The sequence below is a fragment of the Oncorhynchus keta genome, chromosome 14 (assembly GCF_023373465.1).
Source record: "Oncorhynchus keta strain PuntledgeMale-10-30-2019 chromosome 14, Oket_V2, whole genome shotgun sequence".
NCBI lineage: Eukaryota > Metazoa > Chordata > Actinopteri > Salmoniformes > Salmonidae > Oncorhynchus > Oncorhynchus keta.
Genome location: NC_068434.1, coordinates 75,464,443 through 75,488,021, shown reverse-complemented (window position 1 = coordinate 75,488,021; position 23,579 = coordinate 75,464,443). Strand labels below are relative to the sequence as shown.

The 23,579-nt window shown below is 42.1% G+C and overlaps 1 protein-coding gene across 3 annotated transcripts in view; it reads right to left on the bottom strand.

Annotated features, from left to right (window-relative positions):
• tub (TUB bipartite transcription factor) overlaps positions 1–18,753 on the bottom strand; it is a 121,936-nt gene extending 103,183 nt beyond the window's left edge. The window contains exon 1 of one of the 3 annotated variants that reach the window (XM_035756869.2): positions 18,361–18,753. In XM_035756869.2, the coding sequence (XP_035612762.2) occupies positions 18,361–18,416 (56 nt within the window). In that variant the 5' untranslated portion in view covers positions 18,417–18,753. The remainder of the gene's footprint in view (positions 1–18,360) is intronic. The other 2 variants (XM_035756873.2, XM_035756874.2) reach the window with 2 other exon arrangements.
• Positions 18,754–23,579: the final 4,826 nt, after the last annotated feature.

The window sequence follows — 23,579 nt, the reverse complement described above, 5'->3', positions numbered from 1 at the left end:
CATTCAAAAGTTTGGGGTCACTATTTTTTAAAGAAAAGCACATTTTTTGTCCATTAAAACAACATCAAATTGATCAGAAATACAGTGTAGACCTTAACAATGACTATTGTAGCTGGAAACGGCTGATTTTCAATGGAATATCTACAAAGGCGTATAGAGGCCCATTATTAGCAACCATCACTCCTGTGTTCCAATGGCACGTTGTGTTCGCTAATCCAAGTGTATAATTTTAAAAGGCTAATTGATCATTAGAAAACTATTTTGCAATTATGTTCGCACAGCTGAAAACTGTTGCGACTCTGGGATACTGAGGTGACCCCGGGATGTTGGCCCTCTAGGCAGAGATCCTCTGTCCAGGGTCTGTGTTCTTTTGCCCATCTTAATCTTTTATTTTTATTGGCCAGTCTGAGATATGGCTTTTACTTTGCAACTCTGCCGAGAAGGCCAGCATCCCGGAGTCAGCTCTTCACTGTTGATGTTGAGACTGGTGTTTTGCGGGTACTATTTAATGAAGCTGCCAGTTGAGGACTTGTGAGGCATCAGTTTCTCAAACTAGACACTCTAATGTACTTGTCCTCTTGCTCAGTTGTGTACTGGGGCCTCCCACTCCTCTTTCTATTCTGGTTAGGGCCAGTTTGCACTGTTCTGTGAAGGGAGTAGTACACAGCGTTGTACAAGATCATCGGTTGCTTGGCAATTTCTCGCATGGAATAGCCTTCTTTTCTCAGAACAAGAATAGACTAATGAGTTTCAGAAGAAAGTTCATTGCTTCTGGCCATCTTGAGCCTGTAATCGAACCCACAAATGCTGATGCACCAGATACTCAACTAATCTAAAAATGGCCAGTGTTATTGCTTCTTTAAATCAGAACAACCGTTTTCAGCTATGCTAACATAATTGCAAAAGGGTTTTCTAATGATCAATTAGCCTTTTTAAAATTATACACTTGGATTAGCGAACACAACGTACCATTGGAACACAGGAGTGATGGTTGCTAATAATGGGCCTGTACGCCTATGTATATAGTCAGTTTCTGGCTACATTAGTCATTAACAATGTCTACACTGTATTTCTGATTAATTTGATGTTATTTTAATGGACTTTTTATTTTGCTGTTCTTTCAAAAACTACAACAAATTTAAGTGACCCGAAACTTTTGAATGGTAGTGTATATTGCAGTCAATGCACATCATTCAAAACACTTACATTCAGCTGAAAAGTAATGATAACCTATAATCATGTGATATACAGTAGCCAGATTCTAGGTAATAGCACCTATTGAACACGGTCTGGGGCACTATAAAGGGAATAGGGTGCCATTAGGAACACAACCAGGGCATCTTAAGCAAAGGACCAAACAGAACAAAGACTTCCTTTCTACCATGCCACCAGATTGATATCAATGTATGTTTTGAGGTTGGGAAAGTGAGGTAGTGTAAGAGAGTATGAGACTATAAGCGTATGAGAGTATCACAATACAGTCAGATGGAGGATGATGGGGAAAACATTCAAACCCTGTGGAAAGATCCTAGAAAACAGACATACATCCATCTCCTAAAGCATGTCAGCCCTACAGTCGTGGTCATAGTCCTGTCACATAGGTAAGATATGAAGATCTGTCAGACTGTCATTGTCTCTGCCTGCTTCTCCTGCCGACAGCATCTTAGAGCTGCTAGTGAAACAGAGTTAAGCATCACTTAAATCCCACTCCTCTTAGAGGCTGACACAGAAAAACGCATACAGCTACCCAGAAATTCTAATATATTTTGATAGCTGCTGGCAAGATGCTGCATTTAAAAAACATTCATCATATGAATGTACTGCCAACCAGACCAGTCTGGAGCTGTGCTCTACAGCCAGCTGGGTGAATGTTTATCTTAGACTGTAAAATTAGGTTGTGAGAATAGAAACATTACTGTAGTTTTGCATAAAAGATAAATACGATATTTCAGACCTTATTTCAGACCGGAGACACCTGAAACCCCACCTCTTTAAGGAATACCTAGGATAGGATAAGTATCCTTCTCACCCCCCTTTTAAGATTTAGATGCACTATTGTAAAATGACTGTTCCACTGGATGTCATAAGGTGAATGCACCAATGTGTAAGTCGCTCTGGATAAGAGCGTCTGCTAAATGACTTAAATGTAAATGTAAACCATAGTATAAACTGAAATACGGTGCTGTTTTATAAAAGCCAAAGGCAAAGTCTGTGAACATGGTTGTCTCCAGCTGCTTATAAGATGCATATTTGAATATTTAATTAATCTAATATATGCAGTGTTCCTCCATAAACAATACATTGGTAAAAAGCATTTCCACTTCCAACAACACTATCTGATTGAGGGCTATAGTTACTAATATGTAGCGCACTCCTCAGAGCATAGCAGCAGTTCCCAGAACAGTCTCAGTGGTAATGCATCTTATTCACACTAGCTATCTAGTAGAAAGACAGGTGATAGCAGACAGCTGCTCCCCTCATAGTGGTATCTTGGTCTCATAATTCATTCCTTCCGGGAACAATAACTTTGCCTGACGACAAGCACTCTCTCCCCTTCCAATAGATTCATCAGATGGGATCCAATTAGAGGTAATAGAGGGTAGGAGGATAGGCTTCAATTAACTACTGATAGACAATGGCCCAAACATTATACAGCTTTATGCTCTGAGGAAATCATACCCAAACCTCATGGATTTTGTGTTTACCCAACTAAACTCAGAAAGCATATGGTTACAGGAGCTTAAAACTATACATTCCTGGGGGGCTGTGTTTTTGAAGCCTTGAAGATCGCAACTGGAAATGATTAATAATCAATGCCATGACCCTTGATGTGAAGCCTCAGGGAACTGGATTAAGACCTATTGAGTGCTCGATATACTGCTAGGGCCAGTTACTGGAACAATTCTCAACATAGGACCTACAATTTTACATTGATATTACCACCAGATATTATCCACCAGTGATGTGTTTGCAATCAAAACCCTGGATAATGGCCCCAGCAGAGCCCTGACCTCACTCACTCACACACAGACACACACAATACTCTGTCCGACTATTTTCTCTGTATACATCAATGATGTCGCTCTTGCTGCTGGTGATTCTCTGATCCACCTCTACGCAGATGACACCATTCTGTATACATCTGGCCCTTCTTTGGACACTGTGTTAACTCACCTCCAGACGAGCTTCAATGCCATACAACTCTCCTTCCGTGGCCTCCAACTGCTCTTAAATGCAAGTAAAACAAAATGCATGCCCTTCAACCAATCGCTACCCGTACCTGCCCGCCCGTCTAGCATTACTACTCTGGACGGTTCTGACTTAGAATATGTGGACAACTACAAATACCTAGGTGTCTGGTTAGACTGTAAACTCTCCTTCCAGACCCACATTAAGCATCTACAATCCAAAATTAAATCTAGAATCAGATTCCTATTTTGCAACAAAGCATCCTTCACTCATGCTGCCAAACATACCCTCGTAAAACAGACTATCCTACCGATCCTTGACTTCAGCGATGTCATTTACAAAATAGCCCCCAACACTCCACTCAGCTAATTGGATTCAGTCTATCACAGTGTCATCCGTTTTGTCAACAATGCCCCATATACTACCCACCACTGCGACCTGTATGCTCTCGTTGGCTGGCCCTTGCTTCATATTCATCGCCAAACCCACTGGCTCCAGATCATCTATAAGTCTTTGCTAGTTAAAGCCCAGCCTTATCTCAGCTCACTGGTCACCATGGCAGCACCCACCCGTAGCACACACTCCAGCAGGTATATTTCACTGGTCACCCCCAAAACCAACTCATTTGGCTGCCTTTCCTTCCAGTTCTCTGCTGCCAAAGACTGGAACAAATTGCAAAAAACACTGAAGCTGGGAGACTAATATCGCACTCACCAACTTTAAGCATCAGCTGTCAGAGAAGCTTACAGATCATTGCACCTGTATACAGCCCATCTGTAAATAGTCCACCCAACTACCTCATCCCCATATTGTTATTTTTTTCTCCTTTGCACCCAAGTATCTCTACTTGCACATTCATCTTCTGCACATCTATCACTCTAGTGTTTAATTGCTAAATTGTAATTACCTCGCCACCATGGCCAATTTATTGCCTTACCTACCTAATCTTACTTCATTTGCACACACTGTATATAAACTTTTCTATTGTGTTATTGACTGTACGTTTGTTTATTCCATGTGTAACTGTGTTGTTTGTGTCGCACTGCTTTGCTTTATCTTGGCCAGGTAGCAGTTGTAAATGAGAACTTGTTCTCAAATGGCCTACCTGGTTAAATAAAGGTGAAATAAGAAAATACAATAACACACACCAACCTGTGTATGGCACTGACAGAACAGAATTCAGTCTGGGCCTTGCAGCAGCAGCAGCAGAGGGAGTATTTTAATATGTAACCCCTATAAATCTGCCCGCTTATGTCCAAACCCAGACCCTTCTATCTCTGTTCAACCCAGGCCCCCTCTCTGCAACCTAGGCCACCTCTCTCCCTAACCCAGGCCCACTCTCTCCAACCCAGGCCCCCTCAACAGGGGCTTTATTGGCATGGGAAACATATGTTAACATTTCCAAAGCAAGTGAAATAAACAGAAAAAGAACAGTAAACATTATACTCACAGAAGTTCCAAAAGAATGAAAGACATTACAAATGTCATATTATGCATATATACACACAGTGTTGTAACGATGTACAAATGGATAAAGTACAAAAGGGAAAATAAATAAGCATAAATATTTTTACATTGATGTTTGTTCTTCACTGGTTGACCTTATCTTGTGGCAACACATCTTGCTGCTGTGATGGCACACTGTGGTATTTCACCCAATAGATATGGGACTTTATCAAAATTGAGAGAAATATGCATCTCCAATGTGGTCATACATTGGGCATGAGGTTTGGAAGTGCAGCTCAGTTTAAACCTCATTTTGTGGGCAGTGTGCACATAGCCTGTCTTCTCTTGAGAGCCAGGTCTGCCTACGACGGCCTTTCTCAATAGCAAGGCTATGCTCACTGAGTCTGTACAGCACATATGTCAGAGTCAAGGCCCGCGGGCCACATCCGGCCCGCGAGAAGGTTTTTTACGGCCCCTGGGATGATCTTGATTTATTATTAGAACCGGCCCGCAGACCGCAGCAAGCCGGCAGCCCGCAGATCTTTTACACGCACCAATACTACATTTCCCACAATGCAACGGTGACGCACCGAGCAGTAGGCTGCTTCATTTCAATATTTATTGGCACAGCAGTTGTCAGCATCACAGTAAAATTAACTTTCAGATACCCATCAAAAATGGCAAAACGGAAGGTGGACACTGAGAACCGGGGTTTCAAACAAGGTGGGAGTCGGAGTATTTGTTCACGGAGGTAGCTGGAAAACCTGTGTGTCTTCTGTGTGGAGAAAGTGTGGCGGTACTGAAAGAGTATAATCTGAGACGACATTATGAAACGAAACACGCGGACAAAAACAAGAATATGGACATGGAACAAAGGCTACAAAAGGCAGAGGAATTAAAACGAGGCCTCAAATCTCGACAGGCTCTGTTCAAAAAAGCCAAATCACAAGGCCAGGCTGCTGTCAAGGCCAGTTTTATTTTGGCAGAAGAGATCGCTAAATCAGCCCGGCCATTTACGGAGGGGATTTCATCAAAAACTGCATGATTAAAGTTTGTGACGAAGTTTGCCCAGAAAAAAGGCAACTCTTTTTAAATGTGAGTCTGAGCAGAAACACCATTGCCGAGAGAGTAGACCAGTTGTCCATCAATCTAAAAGAGCAGCTTGTGAAAAAGGGAAAAGATTTCATTGCATATTCCTTGGCTGTGGATGAGAGCACCGACATTTCTGACATTGCCCAGTTGTCAATTTTCATCCGCGGAGTGGACTCCAGCCTAAGCGTGACAGAGGAGTTTTTGGCTTTACGTCCTATGCATGGCACAACTACGGGGCATGATTTGTATGAAGAGGTGTCAAGATGTGTAAATGAGATGGAGCTGCCTTGGGAAAAACTCGTGGGTTTGACAACCGACGGAGCACCTGCGATGTGTGGACACAGGAGCGGACTGGTGGCGAAGATACGGGAAAAGATGCAAGAGGAAAACGCGACAGGTGAGCTGACAGCTTATCATTGTATCATACACCAGGAAGCGTTGTGCGGTAAAGCCTTGAAAATGGAGCATGTAATGAGCATCATCACGCGCACAGTTAACTTTATCAGAGCCAAAGGTTTGAATCACCGCCAGTTCAAGGCATTTCTGACGGAGTTAGAAACGGAGCATGGTGATTTGCCTTATCACACAGAGGTGCGATGGCTAAGCCAGGGAAAGGTGCTTCAAAGATGTTTCGAGCTTCGTGAGGAGATTTGTCTGTTCTTGGACAGCAAAGGGAAAGACACAACACAACTCCGAGACGAAATGTTTCTGTGTGAAATGGCTTTTCTGTGTGACATTACGAGTCATCTGAATGCAATGAACTTGCAGCTGCAGGGTCGGGATCGTGTCATCTCTGATATGTACAGTACAGTGAAGGCATTTAAAACCAAACTGACTCTGTGGGAGACGCAGATGCGGAAAGAAAATTTGAGCCACTTTCCCAGCTGCCAGACCATGAAAGAGAAGCTCTCTACCAGTGCGTTCCCGAGCGCACAGTTGGCTGATAAAATAGGTATGCTTGCCTCTGACTTTCGACGCCGATTTGCTGACTTTGAAGCACAAAAAGCAGGTTGGAACTGCTCGGTAACCCATTTGCTGTTGACGTGGAAAGCTCACCACCAAACCTCCAAATGGAGTTGATTGACCTCCAATGCAATGATGCACTGAGGGCAAAATATGCGGCAGTGGGTGCTGCGGAGTTCGCCCGTTTCCTCCCCGACACAATGCCCCAGCTGCGCATCCAGGCTGCTCAAACGTTGTCTATGTTTGGCAGCACATACCTGTGTGAACAACTGTTTTCTTTGATGAACTTGAACAAAACATCACACAGAAGTCGACTTACTGCTGAACACCTCCACTCAATTCTGAGGATTTCCTCAGCTCAGAGCCTTACCCCGAACATTGATGAACTTGTGGAAAAGATGGGACACCACCAAGTATCACCCTCAACCTCAAACAAGTGAACATTACTGTGCAATCACATATTTAGAGTTTTTACTCAGTTCAAGTTTAAAAGTTAAAGTTTAATATTTGTTTTCACTGCATGTTACTTCTCCTTAAACAAAGTGTTGTTTTTGATTAATAGATTTTTGCACTTTATTTTATTGTATTTCAATCCAATTATATTTTAAAAATATTTCAGTTGAGTGGATGATAGAAAATTGCTATTATTGTTTTTTCTTTGAAGTAAATTTAGCCCACTTTTGCTAAAATAGAAAATATAGGCTACTGATGGTGCCTTGAATACCGGTTTCTTTCATTTAATGTTCATGTTATGGGGATTTTTATATAAAGGAAATTTGTCTTTTGTGTCTGTTGAAAATTAAAGATTACTGACAGAGCCATAAGAAAATATTGCTTTATTTATCTGATCATATTGGAATATATTTGTTAGGTTTTCAGTAGGTTCAATTAGGTTCACTAGACTATATGCGTCATTTAAAAAATTTTCAATGAACATTCGAACAGTCCGGCCCTCGGCTTGTAGCTAAATTTTTTATTTGGCCCTCCGTCCATTTGACTTTGACACCCCTGCTGTACAGGGTCAAAGTGTTCATTAAGTTTTGGTCAGTCACAGTAGTCAGGTATTCTGCCACTGTGTACTCTATGTTTATGGCCAAATAGCATTCTAGTTTGCTGTTTTTTTATTATTTCTTTCCAATGTGTCAAGTAATTATCTTTTTGTTTTCTCATTATTTGGTTGAGTCTAATTGTGTTGCTGTCCTGGGGCTCTGTGGGGTGTGTTTGTGAACAGAGCCCCAGGACCAGCTTTCTTAGGGGACTCTTCTTCAGGTTCATCTCCCTGTAGTTTATGGCTTTATGGAAGGTTTGGGAATCGCTTCCTTTTAGATGGATGTAGAATTTAACGGCGCTATTCTGGATTTTGATCATTAGCGGGAATCAGCCTAATTCTGCTCTGCATGCATTATTTGGTGTTCTACATTGTACACAGAGGATTTTTTTGCAGAATTCTGCATGCAGAGTCTCAATTTGGTGTTTGTCCCATTTTGTGAATTATTGGTTGGTGAGCAGACCCCAGACCTCACAACCATAAAGGGCAATGGGTTCTATAACTGAATCAAGTATTTTTAGCCAGATCCTAATTGGTATGTCGAATTTTATGTTCCTTTTGATGGCATAGAATGCCCTTCTTGCCTCGTCTCTCAGATCGTTCACAGCTTTGTGTATTTCTGCATTGTTTTAGTGATACACCATAGGCCCCCTCTCTCCTCAACTCAGGCCCTCTCTCCCCAACCCAAGCCCCCTCTCCCCAACCCAGGCCCCCTCTCCCCAACCCAGGCCCCCTCTCCCCAACCCAAGCCCCCTCTCCCCAACCCAGGCCCCCTCTCCCCAACCCAGGCCCCCTCTCCCCAACCCAAGCCCCCTCTCCCCAACCCAGGCCCCCTCTCCCCAACCCAGGCCCCCTCTCTCCCCCTCTGCTTCTTACCGACTCAGAGTGGAACAGACAGACACTTATCTACTTAGACGCATATAAATTCAGCGATAGGGAGGAGGACGTGGAAGATAAACTGTCGACCTTCGCAGGCGATCCATACTGTCAAAACTCACATCTGAAACAGCAGTCCTCTAATTACTTGTGGGCAATTCCACTGTAACTACATTTTTCATTTAAAATGTATGCCAAAACAAACCATTAATTTAGAAGTTTAAACCATACACCTCTATGCACAATGACTACTTTGACCAATTTACACGGAACATTTTACAAAAACTAATTTAGTGGAAGAACTGTGCAGATACAAAGTTTCAGTAAATTCTCTAAAAGTTTGTCAACGTTAGTTAAATATCTGCTCCAAATAATTCAACATGTCTGCAGATAGAATGGTGTCAGCTATGACATCACACATTGACTTTATTGAACTACAGTAAGTGAAGTGGATTTACATCTGGTATTGGAATTGCAGTAACAGAATTTCATCATTGGTCCCTGATCTGTACGACACAGAAATGCATAATTATGGATATGAATGTTATTCTCTTCATGGTGATCTATCCTAAATAGGTTCACAAAATGTATAAATATACAATATCCTCCTTTGCATAATTGAGTATTATTCTACACACTGGCTATTATTTTAATGAGCTCTGCCCCCAAACAAGACCAAATTTGGTTGGTCCGGACCAAATCTGAACCAATCCTAGATATCTATGTTTCACATGTTTGGACATCAAGTATAGCACAGTAGAGCATAGTACATCACAGTAGAACTCAGAAGAGTACAGTACAGCAGAGTAGAGTTCAGTACAGTATAATAGTGTACTGAACTCTAGTTAATCTACTGTGTACTGTACTAAACTCTACAGTACTGTACTTTTGTACTGTCCAAACTAGAGGTCGACCGATTATGATTTTTCAAAGCCGATACCGACCAACAAAAGCTGATACCGATTAAATCGGACGATTTTTATATTTGTAATAAATTACAATTACAATAATACTGAATTAACAATGAACACTTGTTTTAACTTTATATAATACATAAATAAAAACATGTTCAATTTGTTTTAAATAATGCAACAACTTAAGCAAACGTTTAAGTTCCTTGCTCAGAACACGAGAACATATGAAAGCTGGTGGTTCCTTTTATTAACATGAGTCTTCAATATTCCCAGCTAAGAAGTTTTAGGTTGTAGTTATTATAGGACTATTTCTCTCTATACCATTTGTATTTCATATACGTTTGACTATTGGATGTTCTTAAAAGCACTTTAGTATTGCCAGCCTAATCTTGGGAGTTGATAGGCTTGAAGTCATAAACAGCGCTGTGCATCCCAGCATTGCTAAGAGCTGCTGTTTGAATGAATGCTTACGAGCCTGCTGCTGCCTACAACCACTCAGTCAGACTGCTCGATCAAATCATATCCTTAATTATAATAAACAAACAGAAATACGAGCCTTTAGTCATTAATATGGTCAAATCCGTAAACTGACGTTTTGAAAACAAAAGGTTTGTTCTTTCAGTGAAATACGGAACCGTTACGTATTTTATCGAACGGATGGCAATCCTAAGTCTAAATATTACATTGCACAACCTTCAATGTTATGTCATAATTATGTAAAATTCTGGCAAATGAATTATGGTCTTTGTTAGGAATAAATGGCCTTTCAACAGTTTGCAATGAGCCAGGTGGCCCAAACTTCTGCATATACCCCGACTCAGCTTGTGCAACAGTATAATTTTAAACCGTCCCCTCGCCCATACCCGGGCGCGAACCAGGGACCTTCTGCACACATCGACAACAGTCACCCTCGAAGCATCGTTACCCATCGCTCCACAAAAGCCGCGGCCCTTGCAGAGCAAGGGGAACTACTACTTCAAGGTCTCAGAGCAAGTGACGTAACCGATTGAAACGCTATTTAGCGCGCACCGCTAACTAAGCTAGCCGTTTCACATTCGTTACACTCACCCCCCTTTTGACCTTCCTCCTTTTTCCGCAGCAACCAGTAATCCGGGTCAACAGCATCAATGCAACAGAATAACCTTATGTCCGTCCCCTCGCCCATACCCAGGCGCGAACCAGGGACCCTCTGCACACATCGACAACAGTCACCCTCGAAGCCTCGTTACCCATCGCTCCACAAAAGCCGCGGCCCTTGCAGAGCAAGGGGAACTACTACTTCAAGGTCTCAGAGCAAGTGACGTAACTGATTGAAACGCTATTTAGCGCGCACCGCTAACTAAGCTAGCCGTTTCACATCCGTTCCACTTGCACTGAACGCAAGAGAAGTGACACAATATCCCTAGTTAATACTGCCTGCTTACATTAATTTATTTTATCTAAATATGCATGTTTAAAAAAATATACTTGTGTATTGATTTTAAGACAGGCATTGATGTTTATGGTTGGGTACATTATTGCAACGATTGTGCTTTTGTTAAATCATCAAGTTGAAGTAGGCTGTGATTCAATGATAAATTAACAGGCACCGCATTGATTATATGCAATGCAGAACATGCTAGTTAACCTAACAATATCATCAACCATGTATAGTTAACTAGTGATTATGTGAAGATTAATTGATTGTTTTTTTATAAGTTAAGTTTAAACTTAGCTTGGCTCCACAAGGTCTTTTTGATGCTGCACTTGCGTAACAGGTGGTCAGCCTGCCACCCAGTCTCCTCGTGGAACAGGTGGTCAACCTGCCACGCAGTCTCCTCGTGGAACAGGTGGTCAGCCTGCCACCCAGTCTCCTCGTGGAACAGGTGGTCAGCCTGCCACCCAGTCTCCTCGTGGAACAGGTGGTCAGCCTGCCACCCAGTCTCCTCGTGGAACAGGTGGTCAGCCTGCCACCCAGTCTCCTCGTGGAACAGGTGGTCAGCCTGCCACCCAGTCTCCTCGTGGAACAGGTGGTCAGCCTGCCACCCAGTCTCCTCGTGGAACAGGTGGTCAGCCTGCCACCCAGTCTCCTCGTGGAACAGGTGGTCAGCCTGCCACCCAGTCTCCTCGTGGAACAGGTGGTCAGCCTGCCACGCAGTCTCCTCGTGGAACAGGTGGTCAACCTGCCACGCAGTCTCCTCGTGGAACAGGTGGTCAGCCTGCCACGCAGTCTCCTCGTGGAACAGGTGGTCAGCCTGCCACGCAGTCTCCTCGTGGAACAGGTGGTCAGCCTGCCACGCAGTCTCCTCGTGGAACAGGTGGTCAGCCTGCCACCCAGTCTCCTCGTGGAACAGGTGGTCAACCTGCCACGCAGTCTCCTCGTGGAACAGGTGGTCAGCCTGCCACCCAGTCTCCTAGTGGAACAGGTGGTCAACCTGCCACGCAGTCTCCTCGTGGAACAGGTGGTCAGCCTGCCACCCAGTCTCCTCGTGGAACAGGTGGTCAGCCTGCCACCCAGTCTCCTCGTGGAACAGGTGGTCAGCCTGCCACCCAGTCTCCTCGTGGAACAGGTGGTCAGCCTGCCACCCAGTCTCCTCGTGGAACAGGTGGTCAGCCTGCCACGCAGTCTCCTCGTGGAACAGGTGGTCAGCCTGCCACCCAGTCTCCTCGTGGAACAGGTGGTCAGCCTGCCACCCAGTCTCCTCGTGGATTGCAAATGTAATCGGCATCCAAAAAGGCAGATTACCAATTGTTATGAAAAGTTGAAATCGGCCATCGGTCGACCTCTAGCCCCAACTGTGGCTTTTGGCCACTATGATTTCCTATTGAATTGACTACAATCTGATTTGGTAACGAAATTGAGTTTTAATCACTTAATAAATCAGAAACAAAATTGATATAGGTAAAAACACTATCTAATTGATAGGTCTACCTTTACTTGTTACTTCTGTGAACTTTCATTATCATCCCTCCTCATGATGGAGAGAAATTCAAAAATATCTTACAGATACCAAAAACCCACATGCTGTAACGGAATTTCAAGCCACACGGTTTCTTAAACTTACAGAAGGCAGAAAAATGTATCCAAAATTAAATATGTGTTGATATTAGTTGGTAAGGTTCTTAGATATATTTGATAAAACCTATTCTAAGACTAAGACTACTTCTCCATCTGTTTGACCAGAAATCAAAGCCTTGGCTTATTCCAAATTTTAAGGATGGAAAAAGGGTTGAAAAATGTATATGCCTTAATAAAAAAAAAAAACTTTTAGCTTTCATTTGATATGGTCCTATGAGCTTCACATGTTGGTGCTCATGGGTCCTGTTACTATGTTCCTGAGACAGAACACTAAATAACAATACGACAGACAGGTTAGGATGTGGGAATCATTTCATCTTTCTACTCTATTTAGTCGTAATATTCAAGTAAATGGTGCTTCCTGTCTTTAGATCAGTCTCTACATAGCATATAAACTCGTACCAAAGTGTATCTGTTAGTATGCACAGTAATATGTATGTGCATGTGTGTGTATATTTAATGTACTATGCACAGTATGTCATTATTGACATTACATAATATAACTTATGGACGTTAATATTGTATGTCTGCCTAGCCTAGTGCCTACAGTGTCTCACTCTGTGTGTGTGTGTGAATCATTCCCCTCCACTACACAGCTTATGGATGTGAGATCTTCACACATTGGTACCCTGTGTCATCACCCATTCATCTGTGACGCAGAAGCAGTTGTGCAGCGTGGACCATCCATACTCCAACAGTGCATTAACCCCCAGAGATGTTTTTAGAAATACAATGGCAGCACACACAGAAAATGGCTCACTCTCACCAACACTACTCACCAACACAAAAAACATCAAATGATTACGTAAAAAGTTTGCCCCTGCAGTAATGCACTTTATTGTAGTCCTGGCTTCATTATTGCATTAAATAATTTATATGTAATAGGTTCCTTCTGTAAAGAAGGAATTGTTAGAGGTCCATAAATAAGCGCTGTAAAACTGCAATGTACCATGTGAGGCGATACCAAATCAGAGACTAATGAGATCTCCTGGCATTTTATGTCGATTATTTCAACAGACACACAATAATTATTAAAACACAATCTGAGAGAATGTGATCCCCTCCTCTTGTTGAATAGTATCTCCCCTCACCACCTTGGCTCTCCATCGCTCTGTGGTTGCTGTGTTTACACAGGCCTGTTTAACTAACACATTGTGAGTGCACTGATCCTACCTTCGCAGGCACAGCCATGAATTACGATTAGAGGTCGACCGATTATTCGGAATGGCCGATGGCCGATTTCAAATATTCATAACAATCGGAAATCGGTATTTTGGGCCCCGATTTGCTGATATATTATTATTATTTTTTACACCTTTATTTACTAGGCAAGTCCGTTTAGAACACACTCTTATTTTCAATGACGGCCTAGGAACGGTGGGTTAACTGCCTCGTTCAAGGGCAGAAAGACAGATTTTCACCTTGTCAGCTCGGGAGATCAATCTTGCAACCTTACAGTTAACTAGTCCAACGCAATAACGACCTGCCTATCTCTCCTTGCACTCCACAAGGAGACTGCCTGTTATGCATATGCAGTAAGCCAACGTAAGTTGCTAGCTAGCATTAAACTTATTTTATAAAACAACAATAAATCATAATCACTAGTTAACTACACATGGTTGATGATATTACTTGATATTATCTAGCGTGTCCTGTGTTGCATATAATCTGACTGAGCATACAAGCATACAAGTATCTAAGTATCTGACTGGTGGTAGTAGGCAGAAGCAGGCGCGTAAAAATTCATTCAAATAGCACTTCCGTGCGTTTTGCCAGCAGCTCTTCGTTGTGCATCAAGCATTGTGCTGTTTATGACTTCAAACCTATCAACTCCTGAGATGAGGCTGGTGTGACCGAAGTGAAATGGCTGGCTAGTTTGAAACGCTATTAGCGCGCGCTAACTTCACTCGCTCTGAGCCTTGGTCTGCATGGGTAACGCTGCTTCGATGTGGTGGCTGTTGTTGTTGTGTTGCTGGTTCGAGCCCAGGGAGGAGCGAGGAGAGGGACGGAAGCTATACTGTTACACTGGCAATACTAAAGTGCCTATAAGAACATCCAATAGTCAAAGGATAATGAAATACAAATGGTATAGAGGGAAATAGTCCTATAACAACTACAACCTAAAACTTCTTACCTGGGAATATTGAAGACTCATGTTAAAAGGAACCACCAGTTTCATATGTTCTCATGTTCTGAGCAAGGAACTGAAACGTTAGCACATATTGCACTTTTACATTCTTCTCCAACACTTTGTTTTTGCATTATTTAAACCAAATTGAACAGGTTTCATTATCTACTTGAGGCTAAATTGATTTTACTTATTATATTAAGTTAAAATAAGTGTTAATTCAGTATTGTTGTAATTGTCATTATTACAAATACATAAAAATTAATTAAAATTGGCCGATTTAAATCGGCATTGGCTTTTTTTGGTCCTCCAATAATCGGTATCGGTGTTGAAAAATTATAATCGGTCGACCTCTAATTACGATGCCTGAACAAACACACACCTGGTCCATGAGCAGAGCATATTCAAATCATAGCAGCACCGTCGATTCTACATGCGGCCCAGAAACATTTTCTAATGAACCTGAGGCCAGCCGGAGGGAACTTATAAATTGGAATGAAAAATGTAAGCATTTTAAATCGGGACCAAATTCTCCCCTAACACTGCAGAGAAGATGGAGCAATCGTTACTTACATATAAACATACCATACCCATAGTATCGTAGCCAGAATAAATTCACATTCAATCTACTGCACATACAAGGGCGGCTGTTAACTTTGTAAGTGGGTTATTAACTGTGGATGTTGATGTTTGTTGTTTGTGTCAGCTGCCTTTTTATGACTGTATTGCAAGTGTCAAACCTGCGTGACACGTGTCTGATGGAGTGCCATTTCATGTGTACTGCATACAGACATCACTAGTGTGTCAAACATGGATCAAGCACCACAGTAATGAATGGCTTCTGGCATCTCTCCACACAACAAACCATTACATCTCTCTGTCACATTTTGTACTATTTTCTCCATTGTAGAATAATAGTGAAGACATCAAAACTATGAAATAACACATATGGAATCATGTAACCAAAAAAGGATTAAACAAATCAAAATATATTTTATATTCTTCAAAGTAGCCACCCTTTGCACACTCTTGGCATTCTCTCAACCAGCTTCACCTGGAACACTTTTCCAACAGCCTTGAGGGAGTTCCCACATATGCTGAGCACTTGTTGGCTGCTTTTCCTTCACTCTGTCCAACTCATCCCAAACCATCTCAATTGGGTTGAGGTCAGGTGATTGTGGAGGCCAGGTCATCCGATTCAGCACTACAATCACTCTCCTTGGTCAAATAGCCCTTACACGCCTGGAGGTGTGATTGTTGTTCATTGTTCCATTGAAAAACAAATGATAGTCCCACTAAGCCCAAACCAGATGGGATGGCACATCACTGCAGAATACTGTGGTAGCCATGCTGGTTAAGTGTGCCTTGAATTCTAAATAAATCACAGACAGTGTCACCAGCAAAGCACCCCCACACCATCACACTTCCTCCTCCATGCTTCATGGTGGGAACAACACATGTGGAGATCATCGGTTCACCTACTCTGCGTCTCACAAAGACACGGCAGTTGGAACCAAAAATCGCACATTTGGACTCATCAGACCAAAGGACAGATTTCCATCAGCCTAATGTCCATTGCTTGTGTTTTTTTGGCCCAAGCAAGTCTCTTATTATTAGTATCCTTTAGTAGTGGTTTCTTAGCAGTAATTCGACCAAGAAGGCCTGATTCACGCAGTCCCCTCTCAACAGTTGATGTATAAGATGTGTCTGTTACTTGAACTCTGAAGCATTTATTTGGCCTGCAATATCTGAGGCTGGTAACTCTAATAAACTTATCCTCTGTAGCAGAGGGAACTCTGGGTCTTCCTTTCCTGTGGCAGTCCTCGTGAGAGCCAGTTTCATCATCGCGCTTGATGGTTTCTGCGACGGCACTTGATGAAACTTTCAAAGTTCTTGACATTTTCCACATTGACAGACCTTCATGTCTTAAAGTATCTCTTAAGGATCTGCCCCTTTTTTTCAATTTTCACCTAAAATGAAATACCCAAATCTAACTGCCTTTAGCTCAGGTCATGAAGCAAGGATATGCATTTTATTGGTACCATTTGAAAGGAAATACTTTGAAGTTTGTGGAAATGTTCAAGGAATGTAGGAGAATAAACACATTAGATTTGGTAAAAGATAATACAAATACATTTTTTTTTGTGCCATTGTCTTTGTGATGCAAGAGAAAGGCCATAATGTATTATTCCAGCCCAGGCACAATTTAGACTTTGACACTAGATGGCAGCAGTGTATGTGCAAAGTCACACCTCCAGGCTGTGTAAGGGCTATTTGACCAAGGAGAGTAATTGGAGTGCTGCATCAGATGACCTGGCCTCCACAATCACCCGACCTCAACCCAATTGAGATGGTTTGGGATGAGTTGGACTGCAGAGTGAAGGAAAAACAGCCACACATGTTAATTGAAATGCATTCCAGGTGACTACCTCATGAAGCTGGTTGAGAGAATGCCAAGAGTGTGCAAAGTTGTCATCATGGAAAAGGGTAGCTACTTTGAAGAATCTCAAATATAATTTTGATTTGGTTTACACTTTTTGGGTTACCACATGTGTGATTTCATAGTTTTGATGTCTTCATTATTATTCTACAATGTAGAAAATAGTACAAATAAAGAAAATAAAAAAACCTGGAATGAGTAGTTGTGTCCAAACTTTTGACTGATATTGTATATCATGAACACAAAAACATTAAACATCAAGAATGTGTTACTGCCTAGGAGACGTGCTGAGAGGCTTCAGCTTAATCTCCCCCCAGCACAGCGCTGAGAGAAATTGTATGAAGATGTACGAGACCCAGAAGCTCTCGCTGCAATCTCAGCACAGTTACGGTGTCTAGAATACAAATCACACTGTAAGAGCTTATGAGAACCTGTGCACGGATGTCAATTCAACATCTATTCCATGTTGGTTGAACATCATTTCCTTGAAATGACGTTGGAAACAATGTTGATATAACCAGTGTGTGCACAGTGGGATGTTGCTTACTGACTGACTGTGTGTGCTCATGTCTGCTGACCAATAAGGAAAGACCTTATAGTTAGAACATAAAGACTTACTGTACTGTAGCTGTTGGATGCAGAAATCAAATGAGTAGCTATTTCCCCACTTACTGTACGAGTGTTGACAAAGCTTACTACAACTCAAATACACTGAAAGCTGTTTCATCTGATCAGAGTTTAAAAAATTAAGTTACAGAATGTACAGTCTTCTAGGATCCTTCACACTGTATTTGTTTCAGGAAATCAACATTGACCGGAAGCAATATTGTTGTAGTATTACAGACAAATCACTGCTTCGACACACACACACACACACACACACACACACACACACACACACACACACACACACACACACACACACACACACACACTTATTGATTTCTCATGCCACAGTCTGATACATATTCTATCAATATCAGGATTGCACCCAATTACAGCGCATGTCAATTTATTTATACATATGTCTACACTAGGCTACTGTATTTAATTGGTTTTGTAGGTTGGCTAATCAATCACAACCAACTTCCGATAAAATATGACAATAGTAGCCTACTAAACAAAGGCAAAGGAGAGGTTCTGCTGGCAAGTTGGTGATATCAGCTCGCATAACAAGGTAAATGTTGACAAATGATAAGCGCTTACCTGTCATAACTCCATCGACTGTATGACATGTTCCTGTTGCTGCTGACTCCTTCCATGACTTCTATGGGGTGTTGCTAAATAGGGTTCAACGTGACACGAAAATAAAACCTGGGTTTAGATGCCACGCCGATATTTCCCACCAGTTCTAGCATTTACTCCTCGAACGAATGAGAGTTGAGATGTGGTGCACATCGATTCAGGGACTCACTTTCTATAGGCTATACCATTTGGAATGTGAAGGGAAAAATCAGTGCGCGCAAATTGACAAGCTTGTCAATAATTTGACGAATGCATGGGTTGCTCCATTGGTTGCGCGCACGCAGACATGTCGCCATGTATTTCGATTAAATACATCATCGCGTAATTTTCACATCACAACGAGCAAAAAATATGTAAAATCTCCATCCTCTGTAACAGCGTCCCCCAGATTGTAACGCCCGTTAGTCTCATCTGGTGATGTTGGAAAGGTGTAGCATTGTAATTTGAATGATTAAATCCATTTGTTGGCCTGCCATTTATACCATCATTGTTTAATTATTAATGGACAGTATTGAGCTCTATCTCCTTGGGCATGATTGATAGCCTACACATGCTTACATATTCATGTTTTTTTTCTGGTTGCTCTGTGAATGAGATATCATTTTCAGGCATATACAAGTGGTCAGAGCTATCTGTTGTTATTTCATGGCCTTGTATACCTATGTATTATGGGGAGACATACCTTCTGTAAAACTGGCTTTGTTTCAGCAAGCAAAGCCTTAATAACAAAAAGAAATCACTGATTCTGTACGTACTGTGCGCACACACGCACACACACACACGCACGCACGCACACACACACACACACACACACACACACACACACACACACACACACACACACACACACACACACACACACACACACACACACACACACACACACACACACACACACACACACAAACACACATTGTTCTAGCAAAATCAAATATATTTATTAACACTGATTGACAACATAAGCCAGTTACAGAATGCATGGGTTTCATCTTTTTGGGTTGCGTCTGGAGGTGTTTGGCACATAGGCTTATTATTGCCTTGAATACAACCTGTTGACCCTGAATCCCTTAAACTCTCCTTGACAGCTCAGAGGGGGAGAGAGAGAGATGTGATGAATGCCTGACAGCCAATGTCCCTTAGGATTGGCCTTGAAGGTCGCTAAGTAAAGGCATTGAAAAAGCAGATTGACAGTTGAGAATTCATAGCAGTCATATAGTTCAAACTAGAACATAATTAGACTGAACAAAAATATAAATGCAACATGCAACAATTTCAAAGATTTTACTGAGTTACAGTTCATATAAGGAAATCATTAAATTGAAATAAATTCATTAGGCCTTAATCTATGTATTTCACATAACTGGGCAGCCAATCAGAATATGAAGTTCCCCACAAAAGGGCTTTATTACAGGCAGAAATTCTCCTCAACATTTCTAACAGCACAGCAGGATTGAAAGAGAGTGTGCGCATGAATAAAGGGGTCCCTCATTATGAGGTACATTGAAAGTTCACACAAAAATCTGTGTCAGTGACAAGAATGAGGTAAACACATATAATGGTCATCAGATTTTATAAAGCAGCTGGTTTGGATGCCTGCCTTCCGGACTGTGACTTTGAGCCAAATGCAAAGCGAGCTCTTTCATTGGGACATTGAGAGGGATTCGCCTAGGAAGTGTGGATGAGTGGGCACCCTCCCTTCCTTTCTCCTGCCAAACCCCAGCGTCAATGGATAGATGCTATGAGGGGGTGGCGGTGGACCTTGGCAGTCTCAATAGGGGTCCCTCAGAGGCATGGTGAATCCGACCCAAGCTCAATAGACAAAGGGGTTGACTCCTTGACAACTGGGACAGGCAGCTCAGATAAACCGTGAGAGTTTGGGGATGTGCAGTAGCCCAATGAGTCATGACTTTAAAAAACACGAGCCAGCTGGGAAATTGTGTCCCAGTGAGCAGTTGAGATTATACAATGCCATGTAACGATTATACAATGTCTTGTAACCTTTCCAAAGAAATCTCCCACTCCCTCCAGAGAAACTCAGCACGACTGCTGATTGATGATGGTGCTGGCGAACGAGGAACAGAATTCCCTTTGATTTAATTAGGTGATTTGCAGTAATAAAGGGTGCCATTGAAATCCTTGTCCTTATTAGAGCCCACATTTTAGGCTTTTGAATACAGTAGAGTGAGTCAGCAAAACACAGGTGGAGGATATGAAACCAAGTGGTAACCAAGGGGGTGCAGAAATCCATTAAGAGAGTCACTCAAACATAAAATACCTACAACAACATGATATTTGTGTATTTTGTTGCCAGTTGATGTGTGGGCTTTCATTACTATTCAATTCTGAGTTTTCTAGTTTGAACCATATTAAAAGACAAGGAATATCATCCACCATCATCATTGATACATACAATTGACAGTTTTACGACTTTAGAGACACTGCACTTCCCAACATATATCCTGTCTCAGCTTCCTCTAGTGTAGACAGTGAGAGAGAACGAATGAAGGAACAGGAGAGAGAGGGAGAGAGATGACGTGCAATAAGGTAATAGTGGTAAGTTCATCTCTCTCTAAAAAAGCTCTGAAGAAACCATAAAGCTCATACAGTATGTATGAGATGACTACCACCAAGCTTAAACTCTCAGTGAAAAGATGGTAATATCCTGGTATTTTAACAGAGCTGGAATAAGGAAAATTCATTACAGCGTATAAGGGAATTGTGCCCTCTCAATACTATTTTCTCTGTATCCCATTCCCTTAATCTGAAATGAGAACTGTGGTATAGTTATTCTCCGACCCTCTCACCTTTCATTTGTAGTGGAGCCGATAATCACTGCAACATATAGTTGACGGACACCACTGAGCACACACACAACTGTCTGTGTCACACCTTCTAATGAGCCACATGAATGTGTGTGCATAAGCACAGTGCTTGCAGTTGTGTGTCCATGTGGAAGAGATGCAGTATAGGCCACTGTGTGTTCATCTCTACAAAGGAACCCTTGAGGGAAAAACAGACTGGAATGTTCCGTGATTCTTCGGTGAGAAGAGTTATTCACCCTGAATTGCTGCATTGTCAGAGATCTCTACTCCTCTCCCTACTTCAGTATTGCACCCTCAGAGCCCTGCACATCCTCTTCTCTGAGTATAGTACCTGTTTGCCTCTGACTGGAGTATTAATGTGGTTGAGAGAGAAGCCAGATGGATGTAGTATACTGTACAGTAGTATGCATCAGGAGGATCCATGTCTCTGTGCATCCATAGCTGCTCTGTATCAATGTAACAAGGATACTGTTGTGCAGTATGGTCTCCCTTCCTTCCCTCTGTATATTTTGATCAAAAGACTGCAGTTGAGTGGAGGTCTATAGCCAACTGAGATATATCTCCAGACAGTCTTTCATGCATTATATATCTGAGAATTAAAGAGGAAATGTCTCGTGAGCCCAACTGCTGCCATGGTGCCTGGTCAAAGCCTTGCTTTAATTTCTGCCGGCAGAAATCTAGTTGATGAGAATAATGTCCTCTTCGTGACTTTTTAGGAGCCATTACAGATCAAACCTAACTCCACAAATATCACCGGAGCTTATATCTGAGAAATTATTTGACAGCTGTGGGGTACAGAGGCCCAGCAGTGACACATTTGTGCCCCCTGTGTCTTTCTAGGTACAGAAGCCCTGGCCTGCCTGTCTCTGACTTGTTTAGTGACAGTAAATTGCTACAGCTGTTATGAATGGGTCCAAGCATAATGTGATTGGATTGCCATAGCCATCTGTTCCCCAGCCAATACAATTCTTTAGATAATGTAGAACCAGTCAAAGGACTTACAGCTCATCTTGGTTTCCAGTAGCCGACACAGTAGACGTTCAGAGGCTATGCATTCAGACTCATGAACCTCATCACGTAAGGATTTCTCCAGTATACAGCCGTAGCAGTCAATGATACATTGTATGGTTATTTGGTGAAAAAGCCAGGTAGAATGGTAATAGCATTTAAATGACTGTGCTTGACTTGAGTGCACTACACACTGTATTGTTTCCAGCCCAGCAACACCACACAGATGACTCAGAGTCAAGGCCACCGAGAACACACAGCCAAAAGTAGGAATTATCTTCAAGGGTTCTTTTCAAACCAAATCGCACAGTGATCCTCTGTTGATTTATGAGACATTTGTGCAGGGTGCTATGGAAACCATGGCCCTGTCCTGCTATCTCCACTCCCGAGTTGTGTTCTACAGTCTGGAGACGGCCAATCAGATGTGAAGAACTGAAGTGCTGCCTTGCATCTTACACCATATTTCTGCTGTGATGATGGAGATGACAGGAATAACATGACCATCAGCCAGAGAGAGGTGAGCCACACGGGTACACTTACCCTCCATACAAGAAGACATTTGTTCCTTTAAGGCAGATCTATCCAGCTGGAAGACAATAAGCTATAGTAGAATGAGTTACATCACCAATAAGACAGACATTTTCACGCAGACAGTTCAGAGGTGGTGTTAATGTTGGAATGTTATTAGTGAAGACAGTGGTCCATCCCCATTGTGACAACAGGTGTTCAGTTGGTATGAAATGATGGAATCTTCTCATATTATTCCTCTTTGATTGGATACATCCATTTTCTCAAAGCAATATCTGCCAACACAACTGTTATTGTTCCACCTCACTTCACAATACAAGGTCAACAAAATATGAAGTTCACCAAATACAGGACTTCTCAAAAAAACAAAAACAAAAGGAATATTCTCTATTATAGTTGGCTGAATGACAGATTTTATTATAGCACCAGAAGCTATACATGGGGCAAGGGGCATGGACGTGAAAATAAAAGAAAATATATGAATTGAATGTACTGTACATAAAGTTTGCCAAAAGAGAGGTGGTGGTACTTTCAGACTCCACCATTGAGCAGAACACATGAATCTGTGACCCAAACATTGACCTAGAGAACAGTGAAGATAAGAGGGAACGGCCTACCCACGATCCGCCCTGCTAGTAGGTCAGGTGGGCTGAGTGGAGGCGTTCAACCAACACATTGGTTGACATTTGCAGTATAGGCATTGGGCAAGGTAGTGGGGAATCGTCAAGGAAAATGTGTCACCAACACCAAGAACTCTTGGAAGATTTGTCCAAATGAGGACTAATCAAATCAAGAGGAGGAAAGGTTCTGGACCACAGGTTG